This window comes from Rutidosis leptorrhynchoides, chromosome 2 (assembly GCF_046630445.1).
Source record: "Rutidosis leptorrhynchoides isolate AG116_Rl617_1_P2 chromosome 2, CSIRO_AGI_Rlap_v1, whole genome shotgun sequence".
Classification (NCBI taxonomy): Eukaryota; Viridiplantae; Streptophyta; class Magnoliopsida; order Asterales; family Asteraceae; genus Rutidosis; species Rutidosis leptorrhynchoides.
The window spans coordinates 60553137-60577261 of record NC_092334.1 but is presented as its reverse complement, the minus strand read 5'-3'; the positions used below and the strand labels follow the sequence as shown (position 1 = coordinate 60577261).

The window sequence follows — 24125 nt, the reverse complement described above, 5'->3', positions numbered from 1 at the left end:
GAAGCGGGGGGAAACAAAATTTTTTTTTTTTTCGTTTTTTTTGAATTTTTTTTTTTCCGGCATCAAGATCACACGAAAATATGAACATTTAGAAGAGACACTTCGTGATGAATGTTATTATTTAGGCGGGAAAACGATCGACAAAAATAACATTTAAGATAATATTGTTTGTGAAGAATATGAACGTTTTTTTTCATGTTTTGTGAAGTAAAATTTAGCCCGATTTAGAGTTTAGGGTTTAGGGTTTATATATATATATATATATATATATATATATATATATATATATATATATATATATATATATATATATATATATATATATATATATATTGGTAGGATCAAGGGGGAAGTAACCAATTGGGGAGAAGCGGGAGGAAGCAAATTTTTTTTTTTTTTTTTTTTTGAAAAAACTTTGTTCACGAACATTATAGAATGGATGAAAATATGAACATTTAATAAAGACACTTTGTGTTAAATGTTTTTATTTTGGCAAGAAAGCGCTCGAAGAAGTAATATATAACAATTATCGTGTTTTTCGAGCGTATGTTGAGGTTTTAGATATTAGGGTTTATAGGGTTTAGATATTAGAGTTTAGAAATTTAAGGTTTAGGGTTTAGATTTAGAATTTAGATTGAGTTTTTAACACGAACGGTTTAGAGTTTAGACAGGTTGATGAGAGGCAAAATAAAGATTTAATATAAACATAACATTAACCCTAAACCCTAAACCCTAAAATCTAAATCGGGCTAAATTTTACTTCACAAAACATGGAAAAAAAACGTTCACATTATTCACGAACAATATTATCTTGAATGGTATTTTTGTCGATCGTTTTCCCTCCTAAATAATAACATTCATCACGAAGTGTCTTCTCTAAATGTTCATATTTTCGTGTGATCTTGATGCTGGAAAAAAACGAAAATTTTTTTTTGCTTTCCCCCGCTTCCCTCCGATTGGTTACTTCCTCATTGATCCTGCCCCTATATATATATATATATATATATATATATATATATATACATATATAATTAATTGACGTCTATATGTCTATATGTGTGACCCTGAAAGTTCACATGAATTTAGCCATATAATCACGTGCTATAAATCCTGCGTGTCACCTCTTGAATTAATCTTCCCAAATACGCCGACGTGTAACTTTCTTAGTTAATCTGAGTTATTTAGACTGAAGAGTAATTTTCTTAAATAATCTCATTTGTCCCCTTATTATTATGTTTTTAAGTATCAATTCCTAATTATAGTTTCCGTTTAATCGATAACATTTGTAATTGTCGTCAATACTAAAGATTTTAAAAACTAATACTATAATTTTCGTTCAATGAACGGGCTCATAAGACTTGAGCTCTTACATAAAAAATATCATGCGACAATCCTATTTTATTTATGTTTTCATGTTTCTAATTGTAGTCTACATTTGATCGATAACATCTATAATTGTCGTCAAAATTAACGAATTTGAACACTAATATTTACAATTTCCGTCCAACGGACGGGCTCATAAAACTAGTTTAGTATATAGTATAATATAATGCACCCAAAAATTTGCCATCTGCTCGAATACCTATAACACGAGCTATGTACCTATGAAGACAAATTCAAATGTCCAAAACGTTGGCCCAAATATCAAGAATACACTATCCAAATATGATAACAATCCGATCATTCAATTTTCGAGGATTACCTCTTTTCTGACCAGGTGTCTTCAAAATCGGGAAGCAAAAGTCGTTTTCTTTCATTCTCTATCTTAATATTATAATATGGGATAATCAATCTTGTGCCCTAAGGGCACAAGTTAAGGTGCAAATAAAGCTAAATTTTTTATGAATATATTTCTCGGTTAGCAATTAGTTTGTAAGATCAACGGTGACTTTGATTAGGTTCATGCGTAATGATTGTATGATCGTTGTAATCCTTAGAGCTTTTCATCAGTTAGATGGTTTTTTTTTCTATTATCATTTATTTAATTTCTTGTTTTTGTCAAAAAAATGTGAATTATAATTCACGAAGATGTATAATTGAAAATTAATTAGTTTAATTAATAATTTGTTTTGTTAATTTTATTTAACGCACATCATTAGGGCACAACTTAACCATACCCAATTATTATATTAGCGAAAAGACGGACTTTAAATATAAAAGGAAACTTTTCATCGAACTTGAAAGAAACCCGAACGGAAACAAAACACAAAAGAGCTTGCAACACAAACAAAATGCTTAAGCCTACCATAGCCGATGAAACAATAAGAATTTTAAGTCAAAACGAACTAACCACACAAACTAAAAACTATCACCTAACATGACAAGTATAAATATGCAAATAACAAGAAATATTAAATAGTCCTAAGAACCGGATGAGTCAAACCTTCCAAACATTTGGTGCATAGTTTTACGAAATTTCTCCACTTTCACGCTTACACTATTGTCTTTATAAATTTGTTTGAGCAGTTTACCGTTGATTAAGGAGTACCGAACGACCGAATAAAACAAGTAAGCCATATCTAACTCCGTCGACGAGGAAGATATCGATTCAACATCCTCCGCATCACATCCACCTTGTGATGGATTGCAAGAATTAAAAGATTATAATGATTAGTTTATGTAAAAGAACTTGTATTTTTGTAATCTGAAATTGTTTTTTATATTTACAAGTGTTGTTTATATAAACTAAAGTTTCTAACAGCTAATTCTATTTTGGGTTTGGATCCAATTAAGTTTGGAACCCCCTTTTTACAATAATGGAAAGGAGCTGTTTCTTTGTGCAGGTTTGTATCCGTTGAACTTATAACCAATGCAGTTTTGTGATCTTTATATCAGGAAATGATGAAGTCAACAACTTTTGATCCTAAAGTCAAATTACCAAATATGGTAATTTGACTTTCATTGACTGCTTTGTTGTTGCTTGATTCTTTTTTTTCTTTTTTCGATAAAGTTGTTGCTTGATTCTAACACACCCCTCAAGTTGAATATTGGGGTTTTCAATATTCAACTTGACAAGAACTTCACTGAAGAGTCTTCCGTTGACTAATTTGGTGAGGATGTCGGCTATCTGATCTTCTGATCTGATTGATGGAATAGAAATAATTTCGCCGTCTAACTTTTCTCTGGTAAAGTGTCTGTCAATTTCAACATGTTTTGTTCTTTCATGTTGAACTGAAATTTTCTGAGATAGCAATGGTTGCTTCGTTGTCGCATAAGATTTGAATGGCTTCTTTTGGAGGGAAACCAATTTCTGTTAAAAAATTTCGAATTCATAGAGCTTCGACTACTCCTTTTGCTACTCCTCTAAATTCTGATTCAGCACTTGATAAAGAAACCACTTTTTGTATTTTGCTTCTCAATGCCACTAAGTTTCCTCTAGCAATTGAAAAGAAACCAGATGTTGACTTCATAACTCCTTTTTCTCCAGCCCAACTTGCATCGGTATTGATTTGTGTTTCAAGGTGTCCATTCTTTTTTAACATAACTCCAAGATCGGCTATTTTCTTTATATATCTAATGATCCTCATTACAGCTTTCATATGATGAACTTGTGGTTGATGCATAAACTGACTCACGACTCCAACTGCATGTGCTATATTTGGTCGGGTGTGGGCAAGATAAATAAGCTTTCCTACTATTCTTTGGTATTGCCCTTTATCAGTGAATTGAGCATCGTCTTCCATGTATAGCTTTTGATTTGGAATCATTGGAGTTTCTGCTGGTTTGCAGTCGATCATCCCTGTTTCTGCAAGAAGATCAAGAATATATTTCTTTTGGCTAATAAATATTCTCTGTTGGGATCGTAGAACTTCAATCCCCAAGAAGTATTTTAGTCTACCTAAATCTTTCATTTCAAATTTCTTAAATAAATTTGTTTTTAGATTAGAAATTTTTTCTTTATCATTTCCCGTTATTATCATATCGTCAACATAGATTGTTAAGCATGTGATTAAATAATTTTTTTGTTTTAATAAGAGAGTTTGATCCGAGTTACTTTGTTTGAAATCATATTTTTTCATAAATAGTGTGAATTTCCCAAACCAAGTCCGTGGAGATTGTTTTAGCCCGTATAAAGATTTTTTAAGTCGACAAACTTCCCTATCATCGAAGTTTCCCGCATATCCTGGTGGCGCTTCTATATAATCCTCTTCTTTCAATTCACCGTGGTGAAAGACATTTTTTACATCAAATTGGTGAAATGGCCATTCTTCATTTACAGCGATGGAGAAGAGAACTCTAATAATATCAATCTTTGTGACCCAGGAAATAGTCTCGGAATAATCAATTCCATAGGTTTGAGTGTATCCGTTAGCCACAATACGAGCTTTGTATCTTTCAATAGTGCCATCCGGTTTGTGTTTTATTGTAAACACACATCGACATCCTACAGGTTTTTTTTCTTGAGAGATAACACATTTTTCCCATGTGTCATTTTTTTTAGTGCTTCTATTTCTTCTTTCATAACCTTTCTCCATTCTTCAGATTTCATTGATTGTTCAATAGTAGTTGGAATTTTTTCAGAGTACAAAGCAGAATTGAATTTTCATGCCTCACTTGATAGGTGTCCTTGTGCAATATTGGCAATAGGGTATTTTGATCTTTGGGCTTCTTTTTCTGGAGATTATCTTTTTGGTGGTATGCCTCGGTTGGTTCATTGTGGTAGGACATATCTTTATGTGGTTTCACCGTGGTTGTAACTGTTGTTACTTTCAGGATTGGTGGTATCAGGAATTGGATTGTTTTGGTCTTCTAGAACTTGATGTTAATTATTCGAGGAGGTTTCGGTAGGTTCAGAAATTTGTGTTGGTGTCTCAGTAGGTTCAGAATCTTGTGTTGGTATCTCGGGGTTTGGTGTTAATGTTTGGATATTGTCGGAATTTGTTGTTGGAATTTGGATATCGTCAGGTTTAGGTGTCCATTGTATCCAACTTAGAGTGTCATTATCCTCTTTCTCCCCCTCACTCGTGAGTTGGGTATCATAAAAATATCCGGTTTCAACAAATTCACAATTCATTGTAGTAAAAACATGACGTCTTTTGGGAGTTTGGAACTATAACACCGATATTCTTTTTGATTTATTCCATAGACAATCATGACACATGTTTAGCACATGGATCTAATTTGGTGCGCTCATGTTTTGGAATATGGACAAAGACTGAGCACCCAAAAATTCGAGGTTCAATGAAAGAATTAAAAGATTATGATGATCAGTTTATGTAAAAGAACTTGTATTTTTGTAATCTGAAATTGTTTTTTACATTTACAAGTGTTGTTTATTTAAACTAAAGTTTCTAACAGCTAATTCTATTTTGGGTTTGGATCCAATTAAGTTTGGAACTCCATTTTTACAATAATTGAAAAGAGCTGTTTCTTTGTGCAGGTTTGTATTCGTTGAACTTGAGACCAATGCAATCTTGTGATCTTTATATCAGGAAATGATGAAGTCAATAACTTCTTATCTTAAAGTCAAATTACCAAATATGATAATTTGACTTTTATTGACTGGGTGTTGCTTGATTCTAACACCTTGGTCTTTTTTTTTCTTACACGCCGTTGAACCAACAATCTTCGAATTGACGCCTACCAATTTACTTTTCCTACACTTTTTCTTCTAGAAGTTCTTTGAAACCCCACAACTCGGACCATTGCCCGCATCCGACAACTTTTGAGTTTTCACATTTCTACACCTCCCAAGACCGAGACGGAACTAGTTCCGACAATACCCAATAATATTACATTACATATTACGGAGTAATATTAATATTATATTATATTATTAAACATTTAACATTAACATTTATTTAACAATAATTACAAAACAAATCGTAAAAATGGCAACGTGTTAGGTGTTTCTTCTCGTGCGTGGCATATATTAAGTTTGTACTCTAGAATTTTATATGCTTGCGTTTTCTTCGTTTCACTCGCAGCATTCATACACTAAAACTCACGCCCTTTTGGGAGTGCTTGGGATTGCATTTCAATATTTCGTTTTAAATTACATTTTGAAAATTATGTCTTAATTTACTTTTTAAAATTTGTGTTTTCCCTTTAACAAAATGTATATACTCAATTTATTTTGTGTTTTTACACAACAAAACTAAAGCACATTTAGTTTTAATTAATGTGTTTTTAACAAGTACAAGTGTGTTTGGTAACAACGGGTTAGAGTTATAGTATGTGACTGGGAGTAAACTTAATTCTTCTACTCAAAAAATATTTCATAAATCTTCTCTTTTAAAAGATATACTTTTTTAAAAAAACTCGTTTTTGTTGTATTGTCAAATAAACTTATGAGTTAAAGCTTATAAAAAACTCAAACAATTAAAAAGTACAAAAATCTCACTTCCAAACAAATATCATCTTTCAATCTTTTTGTATGTATAACAACTTTTTTTAACGGCCAATATTTATTAATCAAAAGAGATCTCTTTAATGCTTCTCCGAGAAACATCGCTATTCATAAACCTTCAAATGTGCCATGGTAGAGATGCAAAGATCACACATACTCTTAACTTCGAGTCCGCTTTTGAGTGCCAACCATCGTACCAAGACATAACTTCGGACCAATCTGCGAACATTGGAAGCGGGATGTCGAGCCATAACAAACTGAAGATGTAGATTGTAGTTTGAGCTAGCTGGCAAATTCTTATTCCAAAAACTACACAAGATATACCAATACAGAGTTTCTATAGAAGTTTTGACTACTATTCTTTCAATAACTTTTATTAAATTTTTGTTTCCAGACATTAAAAATTGTTAAAAGTAAAAACTCGATACCATATGTTCCATTACACACCGGCTATGTTATGTAGTACACTTACATCATTTGTTGTAGGATTATAAACGAACATCCTCCTATTTGGCAATGCATAAAATGCCAGAAACATCTCTTGTATGACGTTTTGGGCTACTTTTTTATGGAACATCAACTAATTTTTGATGGCAAATGAGCGTTAATATTTTTCTCATTCACTTTTCCTTCAAATCCTGATCAATTTAGATATATTAGTCATAATCTTCTTTTACAACCTTTATCATTACATCCATCTTTTACAACGTTTCCACATCAGAATCATATCCCTAAACCTTTCCTCCATTACTTCAAATAATCACACTACAAAGAGTCTCATCAATCTTGAGATTATGAATTCGAGTATCATTAACTTTGAGATTATGAATTCGAATTTCATCCTGAATAAAAATGAATATGTTTTTGCTAAAAAAATAAAAATAAAAATAAAAATAGTTCCTGTGGTTTGTCAAGTATTTCACCACAGCACCTAAACTTTATTTTTAACTTCGGTGGTACCTCAAATATGTTGGACTGACGTGGATAGTACCTAAGACTAACTATTGTCAAGATTTAACAGGTTATCCCTCACATGTGCCATGCATGTGAGGGCACTTTTGTCCGTTTTCAAAATACTCTCTCTCCAACCACTCGTCACAGCTCTCACCATCAAATGGACCGGAAATATCAACCACGGCGGAAGACAGCAGTGATACCACGGCGACACCGACCGATCGACGTTTGAATTTGTGAAGTTAAAGCACGATTCAGTCCAAGTGTTGAGGAAAACAGCATTTGTAATCAAGTCTAGTCAGGTTAAGAAAATGATTTTAGCTATTAAAATTAGGGCTAATAATAATAGAATGAAATTGGTTGATTTGTAAACATCAAAACATCACATAGAAAATAGGAAACGTGCTATCTCATGTTTCTATCAAAATCTTGATTTCTAGTAGCCTACAATAATACTCATGTCATCTTCCTCGTCACACCATATTTACAATGTTTTGTGATTAATAGGAAAAATATTTGTTCATAACATACCAAAAAGTTTCAATGGCTGCTGCTCTTTCTTCTAGTGTTTACTCTCGCGTAACTCATCCTTCAATTCCCAAATTATCACAACTTACATCATCATCATCAACTTCCCAACAACCCTTCAAGCATTCTTAGCCCTTTTCTTTTGGGGTCCCGAAGAATCGATCTTGTTTCTGCGTTCTCTCTACGCTCCAGAAATCAAAATGTAAATTTAAAGTTTATTTTTCTATAATATATTATTTTGATTTGTGATTCGTGATTTGTGATTTGATATGTAACGAAATAATAGGTACACCAAAGTGTGCATACACACTATGATGAATGTATTATTAAATGTGCATTCTATAACTTTTGGTAGTTGCGGTGTCGGAAACAACATTAGGAATCATGGAACCCATCAATTTTGAAGGAATAACCTGATACGTAATGGACAAAAGTGCCCTCACATGCATGACACATGTGAGGGATAACTTATTAAATCTTGATCATAGTTAGTCTTAGGTACTACCCATGTTAGTTCAACATATTTGAAGTATCACCGAAGTTAAAAACAAAATTTAGGTGAAAAATTTGACAAACCACAGGTATTATGTACGTAATTTTTGTATGTGAAATTAAATATGTTATACACGCGCGAGTGTGACCCAACTGTCACAAAATAAGACGCAAGCGAAACAGATGCCGTTCTTTCCTTGTTTACCGGAAACCATAAAAACCCAATTCTTCTTCCCCTAAAATTTCATCTCTCCCTGAAACCCTCACAAACGCACACACACATTTACATTCACATTCACATTCTCATTCTCACACAAAAAAATGAATACAAGCGTGCTCAAAAACAGCAATAAAGCATTCAAAGCCATTTTAATGATGAAACATCCAATTACCCTTCCGATTCAACGAGTCAACATTCATCATCATCATCAACAACAACAACAACTACATCTACCGAAAGCATTTTACTCCCGATTGCATATCTCCAAACGAACATTTTGTACCAACAGTAATAATAATAGAAACAAATCGGGTTCGATTACAAATAGTGGTTTTGTTGGTTGGTATTTAGGAATGATTAAAGCTAAACCTATTATTACTAAGAGTATTACGTCAGCTCTTATTTATACTGCTGCTGATTTCACATCTCAGGTACCCTTTTTGTGGATACTATTACTTGTAATGTTTTTTTTTTTTTTTATCTTTTATTTGTTCTAATTGAAGATATACTCCTATATGCAATGACTGCTTTTGTTTCAATTGTGTAAATTTGAGGATGATGAGAGGCATGCTTTATGTTTAATCAAATTATGCTCTGTTTATCACAAATCAGGGTTCAGTTGAGAGGACAATTTGGCTAACTGACGGGTTATTAGCTCTTAGAACACGGAAAAATTTTAAGTACACGCAGTAGAAGTTCATTAATGTTGCAAACATTGCTATTAGTATTAAAGAGAAGTTTGCAAATATTTCAAGAGGGTGTTAAAAGTTATATAATAATTGCATTTGTTTCAGCTGTGTAAATTTGGTGAAAACCCTTAAAAATGATGTTTTACTTCCTATTGTTGATTTTATTGAATTAGTGTTTTGTTATGAACCTATTCGATACTAGCCCATATCAAAGCCGTAAGCCATAAGCAGTAAGTGTAGAACTCATTCCTAAAAGATAGCTTGAAGGAGGAGACACCTATACTTGTATGCTATCAACTTTATTTTCATGTAGCCAATGTAGATTCGTAACAATACCCCATGCCTAAAGAGCCAACGTCCTTGTTGGTCACAGTTAAGTTGGTCACAGTTGTCACCCTTCTTTTGGCGGGTCCATGCCACCACTCGGAGGCCTAACTGGCAACCTTCTTTTCGCGTGTCTAAGCCACCACTTAGAGACCTCATTGGCACCCTTCTTTTGGCGGGTCCAAGCCACTACTCAGTCACCTCATTGGTCATTGTTGACACCCTTCTTTGGCTGATCCAAGCCACCATTCTGAGTTGTTGGGACTCGAAGGGTGAGACTAACTCTGGTAACAATTGCTATGAACTTATCTAATACTTGGCCCATATTAAAGTCGTAAGTTTAACACTCACTCCTAAAAGCTAGCTTAAAGGAGGAGGGGTATCCGATGTGGGATCGTAACATGTTTTCAGTTTTTTATTGATTTCTTGTATTCTATCTCTGGATTTCTCTAGATTTTGGTACTTTGTGGGTTCTTTATGTGTGTTATATTGGAAAAATATAGTAGTTTTAGCATGCTAAGATTGAAATCGGCTAAAATGTGTTACTTATTAACTCTTTATTTTGTTAATTGCAATATGAAACCATTTTAAGATAGCATAGTATCAGGTTCAAATCTCACTAGCTACATGTCTTGGGTGGCCAGGAAAAAAGGGTTAGAAACGGTGATAACCCAGTTAGGTTGCGTACATCTGAGTTAGAATTTTTCCCTTCTCCTAGTAGGCTGAACAAGGAAAACGTATATCAATCTACTCATTTGCGCAATACGAAAATATGATTTTTTTTTTTTTTTAATCTATTATTACAAGGTTTGCCTATCCGTAAGAACTGGATCTGGTATCAGGCGCCACTAGTTTTATGATAATTTTGAAGGTAATTTGATAATCCGAGAATATATGAGGAGTTTAGTTTTTTCCAGAATCAAAACTCATGTTATCATCAAGGTTTACCTACTTTCCTCAAAAATCATGATATTGTCAACGCTGTTGCTGTACTGCTTCATCTCTATCTTGTCATGATCAATATTATTTATTTTTGCAATTCAGTATCGCAAGTTTAACGAGTTGAATTGATAATCACTCCGTGAATTATTGTAATTCCATTTTATAACTATTATTTTCTTGATAATTAATTCTTCAGACAATGACACGATTATCTTCAATGTAGCAAGGTTTAACTAGATAAATCTATCATTACTCCGAAAAATATTGTAATACTTGTTACTAAGCTATTCATGTTGTTAATTATAAATTTTTCAGACAATGACAAGGTCATCTTCAGAGGCTTATGATCTGATTCGGACTTGTCGTATGGCTGGATACGGAATGATAATAGCAGGTCCATCACTACATTTCTGGTTTAACTTTGTGTCAAGACTACTCCCTAAACAGGACATTATTGCTACCTTTAAAAAGATGTTTATGGGTCAGGCTCTGTTTGGACCTTTTATGACTGCTGCTTTTTTCTCAGTTAATGCAGCCCTGCAAGGTACTATTACTTTTATGCTATTGTTGAAATCTTATAGTGTTTCCATTTGACGATTGTTGATGCGTGGATTTAATTTGCATGCTAAGAAGGTATGTCGATTTTTCAGGTGAAAAAGGTCACGAAATTGTGGCAAGATTGAAGCGAGACATGTTGCCAACAATGATCAATAATGTCATTTACTGGCCTCTGTGTGATTTTATTACGTTCAGATTTGTTCCCGTTCATTTACAGGTAAGACCAATACTTCTTGCTCTTTACCAAATCCCGAGTATTTAATTCATGAAATTACAAGGTTTGACCAGGGCTGTCTCATTGATTCAGAAGGCCCTGTTTGAGACAAAAAAGGCCCTTGTAAATTATTATTTTATCCTACCTACTAAAACATACCCAGAATTTCGTCGTTTCAGTTGTTTCGGATTGTCGTTTTGAGTTTGCGTTCACACTGCAATCGGTCCCTCAACTTTGGCTCAATTTACACAACGACCCCTCAGGTTTACATTTTCTCAGGGGTTGAAAGTGTAAATATATAATTTTATTAAAATAAAAAAAAACTAATTCCACCCGAATTTTTAACGAGCCCTATCTTCTCGCTCGGTGTGAGTTAAATTTTTCCCAGACCACCGTTCAACTCGAAATAATTTTACGAACACAACGCGACTAACTATACGCGAAACGGACATTGTTACAAAAACACTAAATATTTCGGGCTATATTTCATACATATACATACACGTACAACAAACAACCCAACCTATTAGATATATTAGGTATCAAACAACGTATATCCAAATTCGACCGCGCGTTGAATACAACCGCAGCAACGCGCAGTCGAATTTTTTTCTAGTGTTAACTATTTTTTCTGGTTATCCAATCCGCTTTACGAACCGACTAATAAACTAATATGCAACAACAACAACAACAACAAAACCCAATACCACATGAGTGGTGTATGGGGAAGGTGAGATGTAGACAATCTTTCCCCTATCCGAGAATAAAAACAAGTCATTTCTCCACCCAGAGTGAAAACACTCTCAAAAGTAGAGAAAGTCATCCCTCTAGTGTTGTAAATCTCCCGAGATCTCCCCCGAGATCTCGTTTTTAGAAGGCAACGAGACGAGATGTTCATCTCCCGAGATTTCTCGGTCAACGGGGTCAAACTTAGTCAAAGCCACGATTTCTCGGATTTTATTGCTAATTTGTAAGATTTTCTTGTAAAATTCGTAATTTCTAACATTTTCTCGCTCATTTTTCGGATATTTTTGTAAAATCTCGTAAAAATGTATATGAATATACATATATTTATGTTTTATGTATATTTTTATTAAAAAAAACTATAAAGTCAACGTAAGTCATCGCCCGAGATCTCCCCGAGATTATTCCGAGATACCGAGATCTTCCTAAAAAAGTCCAAACGAGATCTCCCTGAGATCCGAATTCTTCAACCTTGCCTCTCTCTATTCGACGGATAAAGAGATTGCTTCCGAGTGGACCTCCGGCCAGTAAGTAGGAAATTTTTTTTATAAAAAAATAGCAAATAAAATTGAGACGCCATGAAAATGGTATAACGCCTGAAATTCAATTTAGACTCTAAAAGGCACTCAATACGCCAATAAATCGACGCTTGCTGTTGACTAAAAAATAGAGCCGATTAATAAACTAATATGGTGTTATAGAATTTAAAATAACAATTTTCTGTAAGTTAATTTACAAAAAAGTATATTAATGAATGTATATTGTTATGGGCTCTATGCGACTACACATTTTTCACATGTCCGAAGATGCCCCTGGGTTTGACGTGATACATATTTTCGTATCAGAATACGTTATTTGATACTTATAGATCTAAATCAGTATCGTAATTGTAGTGATCTTTTAGCAAATCTTTTTAACAATATAAAAACGTCATCTTTAACTAGGAGACCTTAGAGTTGTAATTTTCACAGATGGAGTATAAAAGCAGTATCTTTTTTTTCCAGTTTTTTCTCATTTTCATAAATTTGTAGATTATCTGTTCTAACTAATGACTTTCTATGTTGGTAATGAATAATGCAGCCGCTAGTGAGCAATTCATTTTCTTACGTATGGACGATTTACATTACTTACATGGCGAACTTAGCAAAAGCAGGCACCAACTAATCAACAAACAAACACCAAATCCTTTGTCAGAGTAGTTTACGTGCAAGTGCGGACCCCACACAAGAACCACATATCATCTTCTATGGGATGCAGCCATTAGCATGTTTTCCCTTGTCACATAACCACACAATTTGAGTCAACTTACAGGACACAAAGTGTACAATTGTTCCCAAGCACACTACTTTTCTGTATCATGTTTACCATTTAATTAGTTAAATTATAAATCCTTACAGGTTGAAGCTCAACTTATTTGTAAATACAACCCAAACCCATAAACTCAAATGTAACCTTTTTGACCCATTCTATACTTATTAGATGTCTATCAGTAACATTAGACTACTGCAACATAAATGAATGTAAAGATAATAATGGATACAAAATCAAAAACTTTAATAAATGCATGAGAATATACCAATCTTTAAGGCATATCCTCGTATGATATACAACCACTAATAACCCATTGAGACTTGAAAGTCCCTCTAAAACAGAGAGACATATAAAAAAAACCCAAAAAAAAACCCAAAAAAAAAAAACATATTTCCACAACAATAATGGAAATACCTACAAGAATGGCAAGAGACAATAAATGAATAATCATCCCTTATCCTTATGAAACTAATCTTATTCTGTAAAAGTACTAAAACATAACTTCTCTAACTGTGTTGACCAATCACCTCCAATTTTACAAGAATCATACTCCATTGCAACACTAAAATCCAAAACCGACACACGTGACATAATCCTTGGTCTTTGTCGATACAACCCAGTAAACGTTCCATTATAACCAGGTACGAACTGTGGGGTTCTAGACCGTGCTAACCCTACGCAAGGTTCCAACAATCTTTTCAAGTAAGCATCCAAACCAACGTTTAATAAATTCGCACAATCCTCTGAAATACTTAGCCCCTCACTTTCCAATTTCTCTTTCAAACGACCCCTCAAATATTTACTATCCGGTAACTCACAATTTCTTTCACAAGTCTGAGGCAGGGCCCGGGCCCCATCTGAACCGTATACAGAAGTATGACATAATGTTTTTCGAGGGTGGCACGTTTTTAAAGAAATACCTAAAGGAGCTGTAACCGGGCTTCTGCTTTGAATTCCCGGACTACCCGAAACAACTTCTTCACCATCTTCCACAGATAAAACTTCAACAGGCGGTCTGCTACCAAGAGAGTGAAGCTCAGTTGGGCTTTGATGGGCCTCCTGGTGCACTTTCGGCCCGTTTGGCCCAAGAGGGCTACGACGGTCCTTATCCTTAATTTTGCGTTCTCGTGGAGACCGGCTTTTTCGAGGTGATAAAGGAAACGCATCTCCATAAAGTGATTGAAGACTGTTTTTCTGTAAACCTTTTCCAACTTTCACATTAAGAGAATTCGTTAACTTTTTTACTGTTGGAGGCGGAACTTCAGCAAGAGCTGCGTTTTTCACGATTGAAGAAATTAACCGATTGTGAAGAGGGAGATTTTCCCGCCCGATAGTTCGAATGCAAAACTTGTCAAAATTGCTCTTGCTGAGCTGAAGACTGAATAATTTCTTAAGCAGATTGAAATACTTTTCAGCCCTTTGCTGTCCAATCTTCTGATACAAAATATTTTTCAGCTCTAACGTATTGATTCTTGTATACTGCTGATTCGGACCCATTACTTCTTAAATACCTATAATCACGTCACAAAATTAATATTACAATACAATAATTTTCCTTTAATCGGAATCAATATAGAACAATAGAAACATGTATCATGAAACTATCACTATCACTTTTGTAAGCATATACTAACAGGTCCAAACTATATAATAGCATTACCAAAAATTAAAATTTCACATAAAACTTTATTTATTTATATATAACAGTAACAAATAAATGTATACCTTATCATTAATAGAATTTATATGCAAATTTTAAGTAACATTTTCCAGCTACAATCACAACATTTTCAGCTCACACAAAATGTTAAGAAACTAAATATACGAATTATATCTGCAATTTTGTAAGAAACTACAAATATTTAATTATAGAAATTTCAACTTTATAACAAATTGATCAAAACTAATGTGAACGTCAAGCGTACTTACAAAAGCAAATAAAGCATATATTTTTTCAATGAATACAGAAATATAAAAAGATTAAGTAACTGAATCCGATCTAAAGTTAACATCTTTAGTTTAATAATTCAGTAACAAAAATACAAAGAAATTGAGAAAGAATTGACCTGAATCGCAGTCCTTGAATTTGGAAATTGAATGGCTATTCAGCGATTGTTTGACGATTAGAGTTGAATCGGTTATCGAATTGTGTTTATGATTCGATCGTGTGTTAAATTTTGAAGCAGAAATTGAAACCCTAGAATTCTGATTTGGGAATTTTAGAAAACCCTTTTTTTTTCACGAAATTTATGGTGTCAGAGGTTACTACTTATGCAAGAACAGAAAATAACCCGGTTTAACTATCTTTTGGTGAGTTGTAAGAATTAACCCTGTACTTTACTAGATGTTGCAAATTACTTTGAAAGTTTATCGTTTTTACTTTTAAGAACTAAAGAAATTTGTTATGTACAAGTACTAAAGTATACATTGTTATTTTTGTTATAATTCAGTAGGCTTATAACTACCTTTAGTGGTTTGATTCTTGATGTTATAATTCAGTAGGCTTATAACTACCTTTAGTGATTTGATTCTTGATTAAGAATACTAATAATGAAGTGTAAGAATAAAGATGATAATGGAGAGAAAGAAAGAAACACTTTGTAAGTGTGAGAAAATGGTGCGAGTTTAATGCTTGCATTCATGGCTATTTATAGCAAAAATATCACAAGTTTAGGTAATACAATAATATTACTTTTGTGTATCAATAATTGACTATCCATTTATATATATATATTTATATATTATAACACTCCCCCTTGGATAGCAATTTTGTTTGTTGAAGATCAACTGTAAGTTACTGCCTCGTTAAAAACCTTGCTAAAGAAAACCCAGTGGGAAAAACTTTAGCTAAGGGAAAAAGAGTGCAGCATGGAGTTGACTCCCCCTCAAGTAGACGTCGCTTCGGTTGTTACATCTTTTGAACATGTCTCATGCCAATGTTATGAACGTGTGTTCTGAAAATAGCAGTTGGAAGTGCTTTCGTGAAAAGATCAGCAGAGTTTTTGCTGGATTGAACATATCTCATTTCAATCTCGTTGTCCTTAATGAGATTTTGAGTGTATGAGAAGAATCTAGGAGGTATGTGTTTGGTTCGGTCACTTTTGATATACCCTTCTTTCATCTGTGCTATGCAAGCTGCATTATCTTCATAGATAATTGTTGGACTTTTATCGCGTTCTAGTCCACAAGAATCAGTAATGATTTGTGTCATTGATCTCAACCAAAAACATTCCCGAGTAGCTTCATGTAATGCAATCACTTCGGCATGATTTGATGATGTAGCAACAAGTGTTTGTTTTTGAGAACACCATGATATTGCAGTACCTCCATTTAGGAATACATATCCAGTTTGAGATTTAGCTTTATGTGGATCGGATAAATAACCTGCATCAGCATAACCAACCAAATCTTGTTTTGATTCGTTAGAATAAAATAATCCTAAATCAGTAGTTCCTCGAAGGTATCGAAATATGTGTTTGATCCCATTCCAGTGTCTTTTGGTAGGAGCAGAGCTGAACCTTGCCAACAAATTAACTGCAAAAGAAATGTCAGGTCTTGTACAATTTGTAAGATACATAAGAGCTCCAATTGCACTAAGATATGGTACTTCTGGTCCAAGAATATCTTCATGATCTTCACATGGACGAAATGGATCAGTTTCAACATTGAGTGATTCTAATTCAGCTCGTATTGCTTCTTTCCATTGAGCCCAATCATGTCTATTTTGACATTCAACCATAGATGTTGGTTCTGGATCATCATCATTATTCATGATGTCATATGCAACATTAAATGAAAATTTCTCATCAAGATTTTTCATTTCATTTCGGTTCCATAATATTTTTGAATATGCATAATTGATTGCAATTTCTGTATTGACATCATCAATCTCCTCTGCAGTAGGAATACTGATTTGTGGTTCTTCTTGAACACTTTCTTTTACTTCATTATCAGCTAGTTTTCTTTTTCGAGGATTTTTATCCTTTGAACCAATTGGTCTTCCACGTTTCTGACGTGGCAAAGATTCATGAGTGACGTTATTTCCAGCTTTTGGAATTTCAATTCGAGCTGGAGTATTTACTGCTGGTATATATGATTTTGTCACCGTTTTTGTATCTGTAAATGCATCAGGCAATTGATTTGCAAGTTCTTGTATATGCATTATCTTTTGAACTTCTGTCTCGCATTCTTTTGTGCGAGGATCAAGATACTTTAATTGAGGTTCACACCATGAAACATCATTTTCTTTATTTTTCATTTCTCCCCCTAATCTAGGGAACAATGTTTCATTAAAATGACAATCAGCAAAACGTGCTGTAAAAACGTCACCTGTCATAGGTTCAATATACCTTAATATTGAAGATGTTTCATATCCAACATATATTCCCAACCTCCTTTGAGGACCCATTTTTGTACGTTGTGGTGTCGCAATTGGAACATACACTGCACAACCAAATGTTCTAAGATGGGAAATATTTGGCTCTTGACCAAAAGCAAGTTGTAAGGGGGAATATTTATGACTTGCACTTGGTCTGATGCGAATCAATGCAGCAGCATGTAAAATTGCATGACCCCATATAGATACAGGGAGTTTTGTTCTCATTATCAATGGTCTAGCAATTAACTGTAAACGTTTAATCAATGACTCGGCTAAACCATTTTGTGTATGCACATGAGCAACAGAATGTTCAACAACAATTCCTATAGACATGCAATAGTCATTAAATGCTTGAGATGTAAATTCACCAGCATTATCAAGTCTCACCCTTTTAATGGTGTAATCAGGAAAATGAGCTCTCAATTTAATAATTTGGGCAAGAAATTTTGCAAATGCCACATTACGGCTTGATAACAGACAAACATGAGACCATCTGCTAGATGCGTCTATTAGAACCATGAAATATCTAAATGGTCCACATGGTGGATGAATTGGTCCACATATATCACCTTGAATTCTTTCAAGAAACATTGGTGATTCTTTCTCAACCTTAAGTGGTGAGGGTCTAGTTATCAATTTTCCAAGAGAGCAAGATGTACATGGAACCATTGTATCATGATGGATTTTTCTATCCTTTAGTGGATGTCCATGAGTACATTCAATAATCCTTTTCATCATTGTTGATCCTGGATGGCCTAATCTGTTATGCCATAAACTGAATACACCAGGATCAATATATTTTTCGTTAACTACCATATGTATTTCTGGTACATTTATATGTGTATAATGTAATCCAGAACTAAGTCTTGGCAGTTTTTCAACCACATGACTCTTGTCAGTGATACTTAAATATTTCTCATTTTTTGTTGTCACTGACTGATAATCATACCCGTTAAGGTATATGTCGGAGAAACTCAATAAATTTCTGCTTGACTTGGGAGAAAATAAGGCATCATTTATTAAAAATTTTGTACCATTTGGTAGTATGAAATTTGCCTTTCCTATCCCTTTTATCAAGTTAGCAGGTCCTGATATTGTATGTATAGTTCCTTCCGTTGGTTTTAGATCAATACAATATTTCTCGGATTTAAGTATAGTATGTGTAGTTCCACTGTCTGCTATACAGAGATCTCCACCACTTGATTGATGTTGTATTCCAGCAAAATTCATATTGAACTTCATATATAAGAAATAAATAGTGAGTACATTAATATTACACAATATTTTACATGCAAATAGATAGTACTGAAACATTTAGCAAACATAATGACAAAGACAGACGATATTAAATCGTTTATTTTTCGAAAGACACACAACTTAAACATTCAAGAAATCTTCATATAAATCAGATGGTTTCTCAGTGACTGTTGGATCGACGTTATCCACAAAGTTTACTTCCTTTTCTTTATCTTTCAGCGAATCCTGATACATCTTAACAAGATGTTTAGATGTTCGGCAAGTATTAGCCCAGTGGCCCATTCTACCACATCTGTAGCAAGATTCTTCAGAATTTTTAGAAGAATTTTCTTCAACATCTTGTTTAGTGGGCTTGTTTTGTGGTTGATATTTATATTTTCGTGGATTATTATTTCTTTGACCACTACGGCCACGACCACGACCACGTCCTCGCCCATTACCATTACCATAAGGATGGTTTCTACCATAGTTATGGCTTTTGGCATGATGATGGTGATGGTTATTATAACCACGACCTTGCCCGCGTCCTTGTCCCTGTTTATAATTATTTGCAGTATTTGCTTCAGGGATTGCAAGTGTACCAGTAGGACGGGATTGCTGATTTTTCATTAATAGCTCATCATTTTGCTCTGCAACTAAGAGATATGAATTAAGTTCAGGATATGTTTTGAACTTTAGCATTCTCAAATTTCTTTGCACTGTGATGTTTGCAGCATTCATTGTGGAGAAAGTTTTCTCCATCATGTCCGCATCACTTATTTCATGTCCACAGAATTTAAGTTGTGAACATGTATTATACAGAGCTGAGCTATATTCATTTACTTTCTTAAAGTCTTGGAACCTTAATGTTCTCCATTGTTCCATAGCAGCTGGAAGTAAAATTTCTCTTTGATTATTGAATCTGCTTTTGAGACCTTCCCATAAAACATGGGGATCTTCTACAGTCACATAATTATTTTGTAAGCATTCATCAATATGTTGATGAATAAAGCAACATGCCGTTGCTTGTTCTTTTTCAGAACAATTGTTGTTTTCATTTATGGCTTCAAGAATGCCCATTGATTTAAGATGCATTTTTACTTTTATAACCCATGGCATGTAGTTGTTTCCAGTTGATTCTAAAGGAGTAAATTTAAGCTTTTCCAGATTCGACATTTTCTATTAAAACAAACAACATGATAAATTATAGTCACTTTATATTCATAAGTATATAAACATTAAACATAAATTTAATATAACATAAATGATAAGTAGGTGACAGTGTCGACCATATGTAAGTAATCATTAATAAATGTTATATAACATAAATATAAATATTAGTAAACATAAATGATAATTAGGCGACAGTGTCGGCCATATAAATGTTAGATAATAGAAATATAAATGTTAGTAACATAAATGATAATTAGGCGACAGTGTCGGCCATATAAATGTTAGATAATTGAAATATAAATGTTAGTAACATAAATGATAATTAGGCGACAGTGTCGGCCATATAAATGTTAGATAATTGAAATATAAATGTTAGTAACATAAATGATAATTAGACGACAGTGTCGATCATATATTATTCAGGTGGTATAACCGACCATATATCATTTAGGTGGCAGAGCCAACCATAATTAGTATTAAGATTATCGTGCTGATAACGTGTTATAATTCAGTAGGCTTATAACTACCTTTAGTGGTTTGATTCTTGATGTTATAATTCAGTAGGCTTATAACTACCTTTAGTGATTTGATTCTTGATTAAGAATACTAATAATGAAGTGTAAGAATAAAGATGATAATGGAGAGAAAGAAAGAAACACTTTGTAAGTGTGAGAAAATGGTGCGAGTTTAATGCTTGCATTCATGGCTATTTATAGCAAAAATATCACAAGTTTAGGTAATACAATAATATTACTTTTGTGTATCAATAATTGACTATCCATTTATATATATATATTTATATATTATAACAATTTTCAATTATTAATTAATAATATATCAGAAGATTACTCAACTATATATTTTATTTTTTGGAAATTTAAAATTAAAACTATTTTAGACTAAAATTTGAATGGTATTTCATGTATACTAAATTCGGTTAAAAGTTAATAGAAAAACTACGTAAAGATACAAATGTCGGTGTGTTTCTTAACTAAGACTAATTATATTATGTCGTTTTTATTCAAATACAAGGTTATTTGTGTTCTTTTACACTTTTTAATTTTGATATAATTGAAATATGTGAATTTACATATTTTTGAAATTATTTTTTAATATGAGTGACCTGTAAAAATATACTGTACTAATATAATTATGTAATGAAATTTTTTTTGATATAATAAAATATATATAAATTGAAGAACAAAAATCATATTATTCATTAAAGAATGGATTAAAACTACTCGTATATATCTTAATCATCATGGCTAACTTAAAAAACTATTATCAGTTCTCTTCAATCATATCATAAAGTGAGTGTCTATTGAAACAAATGGGAAAAAAAGATCAAAGAGTAAACATACAAATAAAATACTAATGTTCCATGTAAAACAATAAACACGGGTTAGTTGTGCTACTAAAAGAAGTCAAGGGGTTTGATATGTAATAATGCAAAACATGTGTTCCTATACATAGCTACATAAGTATGACACCATTGGTCAACTTCTTAGTACAAGTATATCATGCATGATGCTTCACTAGTCTTATCTCAAGATTCTTACTTTGAATATTTTAGTTTAGTAATTAACATCATATCATACTCATACACTCCATAAACATTTTCACTTTGCTACTCACAAGGTCCCAACAAGCATCAAATAGTTCTAACATCTACAAATCTACAAATAATGATTATAATCATCATTGGAAATAAAGAGGGCCCACTTTTTTATTCTGATAACCGGGTATAAAAAGAACCCGAGAACAAGAACTGCACGCACCCAGTTACTAGAATGGTTCTTGCAGATCCCAAACACATAACGAGTACAAGTAAAAATGCAAAAGGTACTCATAGGTATGCATGTCTGCACACCCACACCACATGAATGAATATATATATATTTTCTTTTTCAAGGATTTTTTAAAGTTTGACTTGATACACATTTAAGTGTCTAAAAGATCTGAAGCATAAGTGACCTCAACTTGAAAAGTTCACAGAACCGAAAAAGTTAGCAATTTTCACTAGACGTCGTAAAAAAACTACATCAACATAAGGAGTAGTATGCGTAATGCAATGAAAGGTCACTGCATCAGCACTTGAAATAGGCTTATCATTCAAAGTTATACATTATCAATGCCACAAAAAGGAAATGTTAAAGTACTTTTTAAGTAAATATATATAACGATTAACTGTAAGGGGTAAAAATTTGAATCTTGTGAATATACTATAAGATTCAAGATAAACTATAAAGATCAAACTTTGAACAACAAGATTAAACTTTGAACAATAAAGATTAAACTTTGCCATTATAAATCATGCATAATTCCTAAACTATGTAAAAGAAGCAAAATCTACTAATTAGTACGGAGTAACAGTTAGATGGACACTGCATCAATACTCATTTCAGCTTCAAACACCCCTAAATTCGACATTGCAGAAGCAGCTTGAATCCACTATTTATGCCAAGATCCCCGATCAACATCCCAACTTCAGCAAAATACCCATCAGTCACTAGAATCCGAATCTAACGACCATGTTCCCGCCAAAAGTGGAATAAAATACGAACAAACACCAAGTATAACCGTACCCTAAAGAGCTTTCGGAAACGTCCTACCATGATCGATCATGGTTGGTCCTAAATTTTAAACATTGTACCCGAATGATCCCTAATGGTGTATCCTAGGGGATACACGCATAAAAACATCGTTTTTATACAGAAGAATAGATCAAAGAGCATAAAAGATAACAATATTTGGCAGTTTTAGCAATTGCCGTCCAGCGTTCACCAGGCCACTCAGCGACATGCGTAAGCCCTGCAGGCAGCTTATATGCTTAAGCCCTTTAGTTAAGCGCGTGAGCGGCACACAGCCACGTCAGCACACGCCAAAGGCATTCCAGATATTTCGCACAACAGATTTAATCAGCGTTTGACACGTGTTTCCCGAGAATTTCAGACATTCTACGCCTATAAATAGACCCCCTGGGTCACCATATTTCAGGACATCTAATCTGGACTTCAGTCAGAGAGAAATACAATTTCTCTCACACACAGTTCCTTTTCACTCTAAAACATTAACCGCTTAACAACAGAACGCTAGACGGATCAGTTACAGATTGATCCAAAGATTGATTGAGGTCACCCCACGGATCTTTGATCCGTGTTCCGGGTCTGCAGAGATTATTTCCCAAGGGCAAACATCAATCGACATCCAATCACTCAACGCTACGCGGATATTGTTCTGTACTGGTATCTTACACCCGCTATACAGAAAATAGTACCAACAATCCCAGAGTTAACTGGTTGTTAGTCCCCAACAGTTAAGTGACACACCGTGAGAAACACATGATATGTATTATGGTCTTTTACTTTAAAACAATATTATAAATTATAATAATACTATAAAAAGATTTACGAAAATCATAACAACAACCAAAATCATCACTTAACCCCAAATCAAGATATACGAATGATGTAAATAAGGTTATCATCCTTTACTCGGAAACTTTTACTTTCATGTAAAAACACAAACAGAAGAGGCGAAACCAAAGACAGTGAACCAAAAACAGTGTTGTGCGAGTAAGCTAATATATGTGATTACATATTATAATCTCTAAGTATTGCCATTTCAATTTTGCTCACAAAAAGACATTGTGGACAACTGGACATCTCCATCTGTGTCACTGAAAGTCAATTTCAATTTAAGAGTGTGTTCTAGAGATTTTGTATAGAAGAAATGAAATGAAATGAGAGGGAGGTGAATGAAGGGGAAGGATTGTGAATCATTTCAATTTGGAAGGAATGAGTTGCAAGAAAATTACACTGTTCCTCTCTTCCATTTCCTATATTCAAACTCTGAAACACATTCAATCTTTCCACTTCTCTCTAAACCCTTTCATTTTTCTTAAAAATCCAACTCGAGAACATACACTAAGACATGGACATTTAAAAATGGACATGGACACCTTGTAGGTGAGTAGATTTTTTTGCCATTCAAATTATTTCATCCATTATAGA

At 33.4% G+C, this 24125-nt stretch overlaps 2 protein-coding genes across 2 annotated transcripts; one reads left to right on the top strand and one right to left on the bottom strand.

Moving 5' to 3' along the window:
- The first annotated feature begins 8528 nt into the window (after positions 1 to 8528).
- Positions 8529 to 13283, top strand: LOC139890918 (uncharacterized). Its single transcript, XM_071873843.1, has 4 exons — positions 8529 to 8974; positions 10814 to 11042; positions 11149 to 11273; positions 13095 to 13283. The coding sequence occupies exons 1-4, from the start codon at positions 8645 to 8647 to the stop codon at positions 13176 to 13178; spliced, it is 768 nt and encodes a 255-aa protein (XP_071729944.1). The 5' UTR covers positions 8529 to 8644; the 3' UTR covers positions 13179 to 13283.
- Positions 13284 to 13705: 422 nt separating this feature from the next.
- On the bottom strand, positions 13706 to 15552 carry LOC139890917 (uncharacterized). Its single transcript, XM_071873842.1, has 2 exons — positions 15392 to 15552; positions 13706 to 14836 (listed from the first exon to the last, which is right to left on the bottom strand). Exon 2 carries the CDS (start codon positions 14820 to 14822, stop codon positions 13800 to 13802), a length of 1023 nt encoding a protein of 340 aa, XP_071729943.1. The 5' UTR covers positions 14823 to 14836; positions 15392 to 15552; the 3' UTR covers positions 13706 to 13799.
- Positions 15553 to 24125: the final 8573 nt, after the last annotated feature.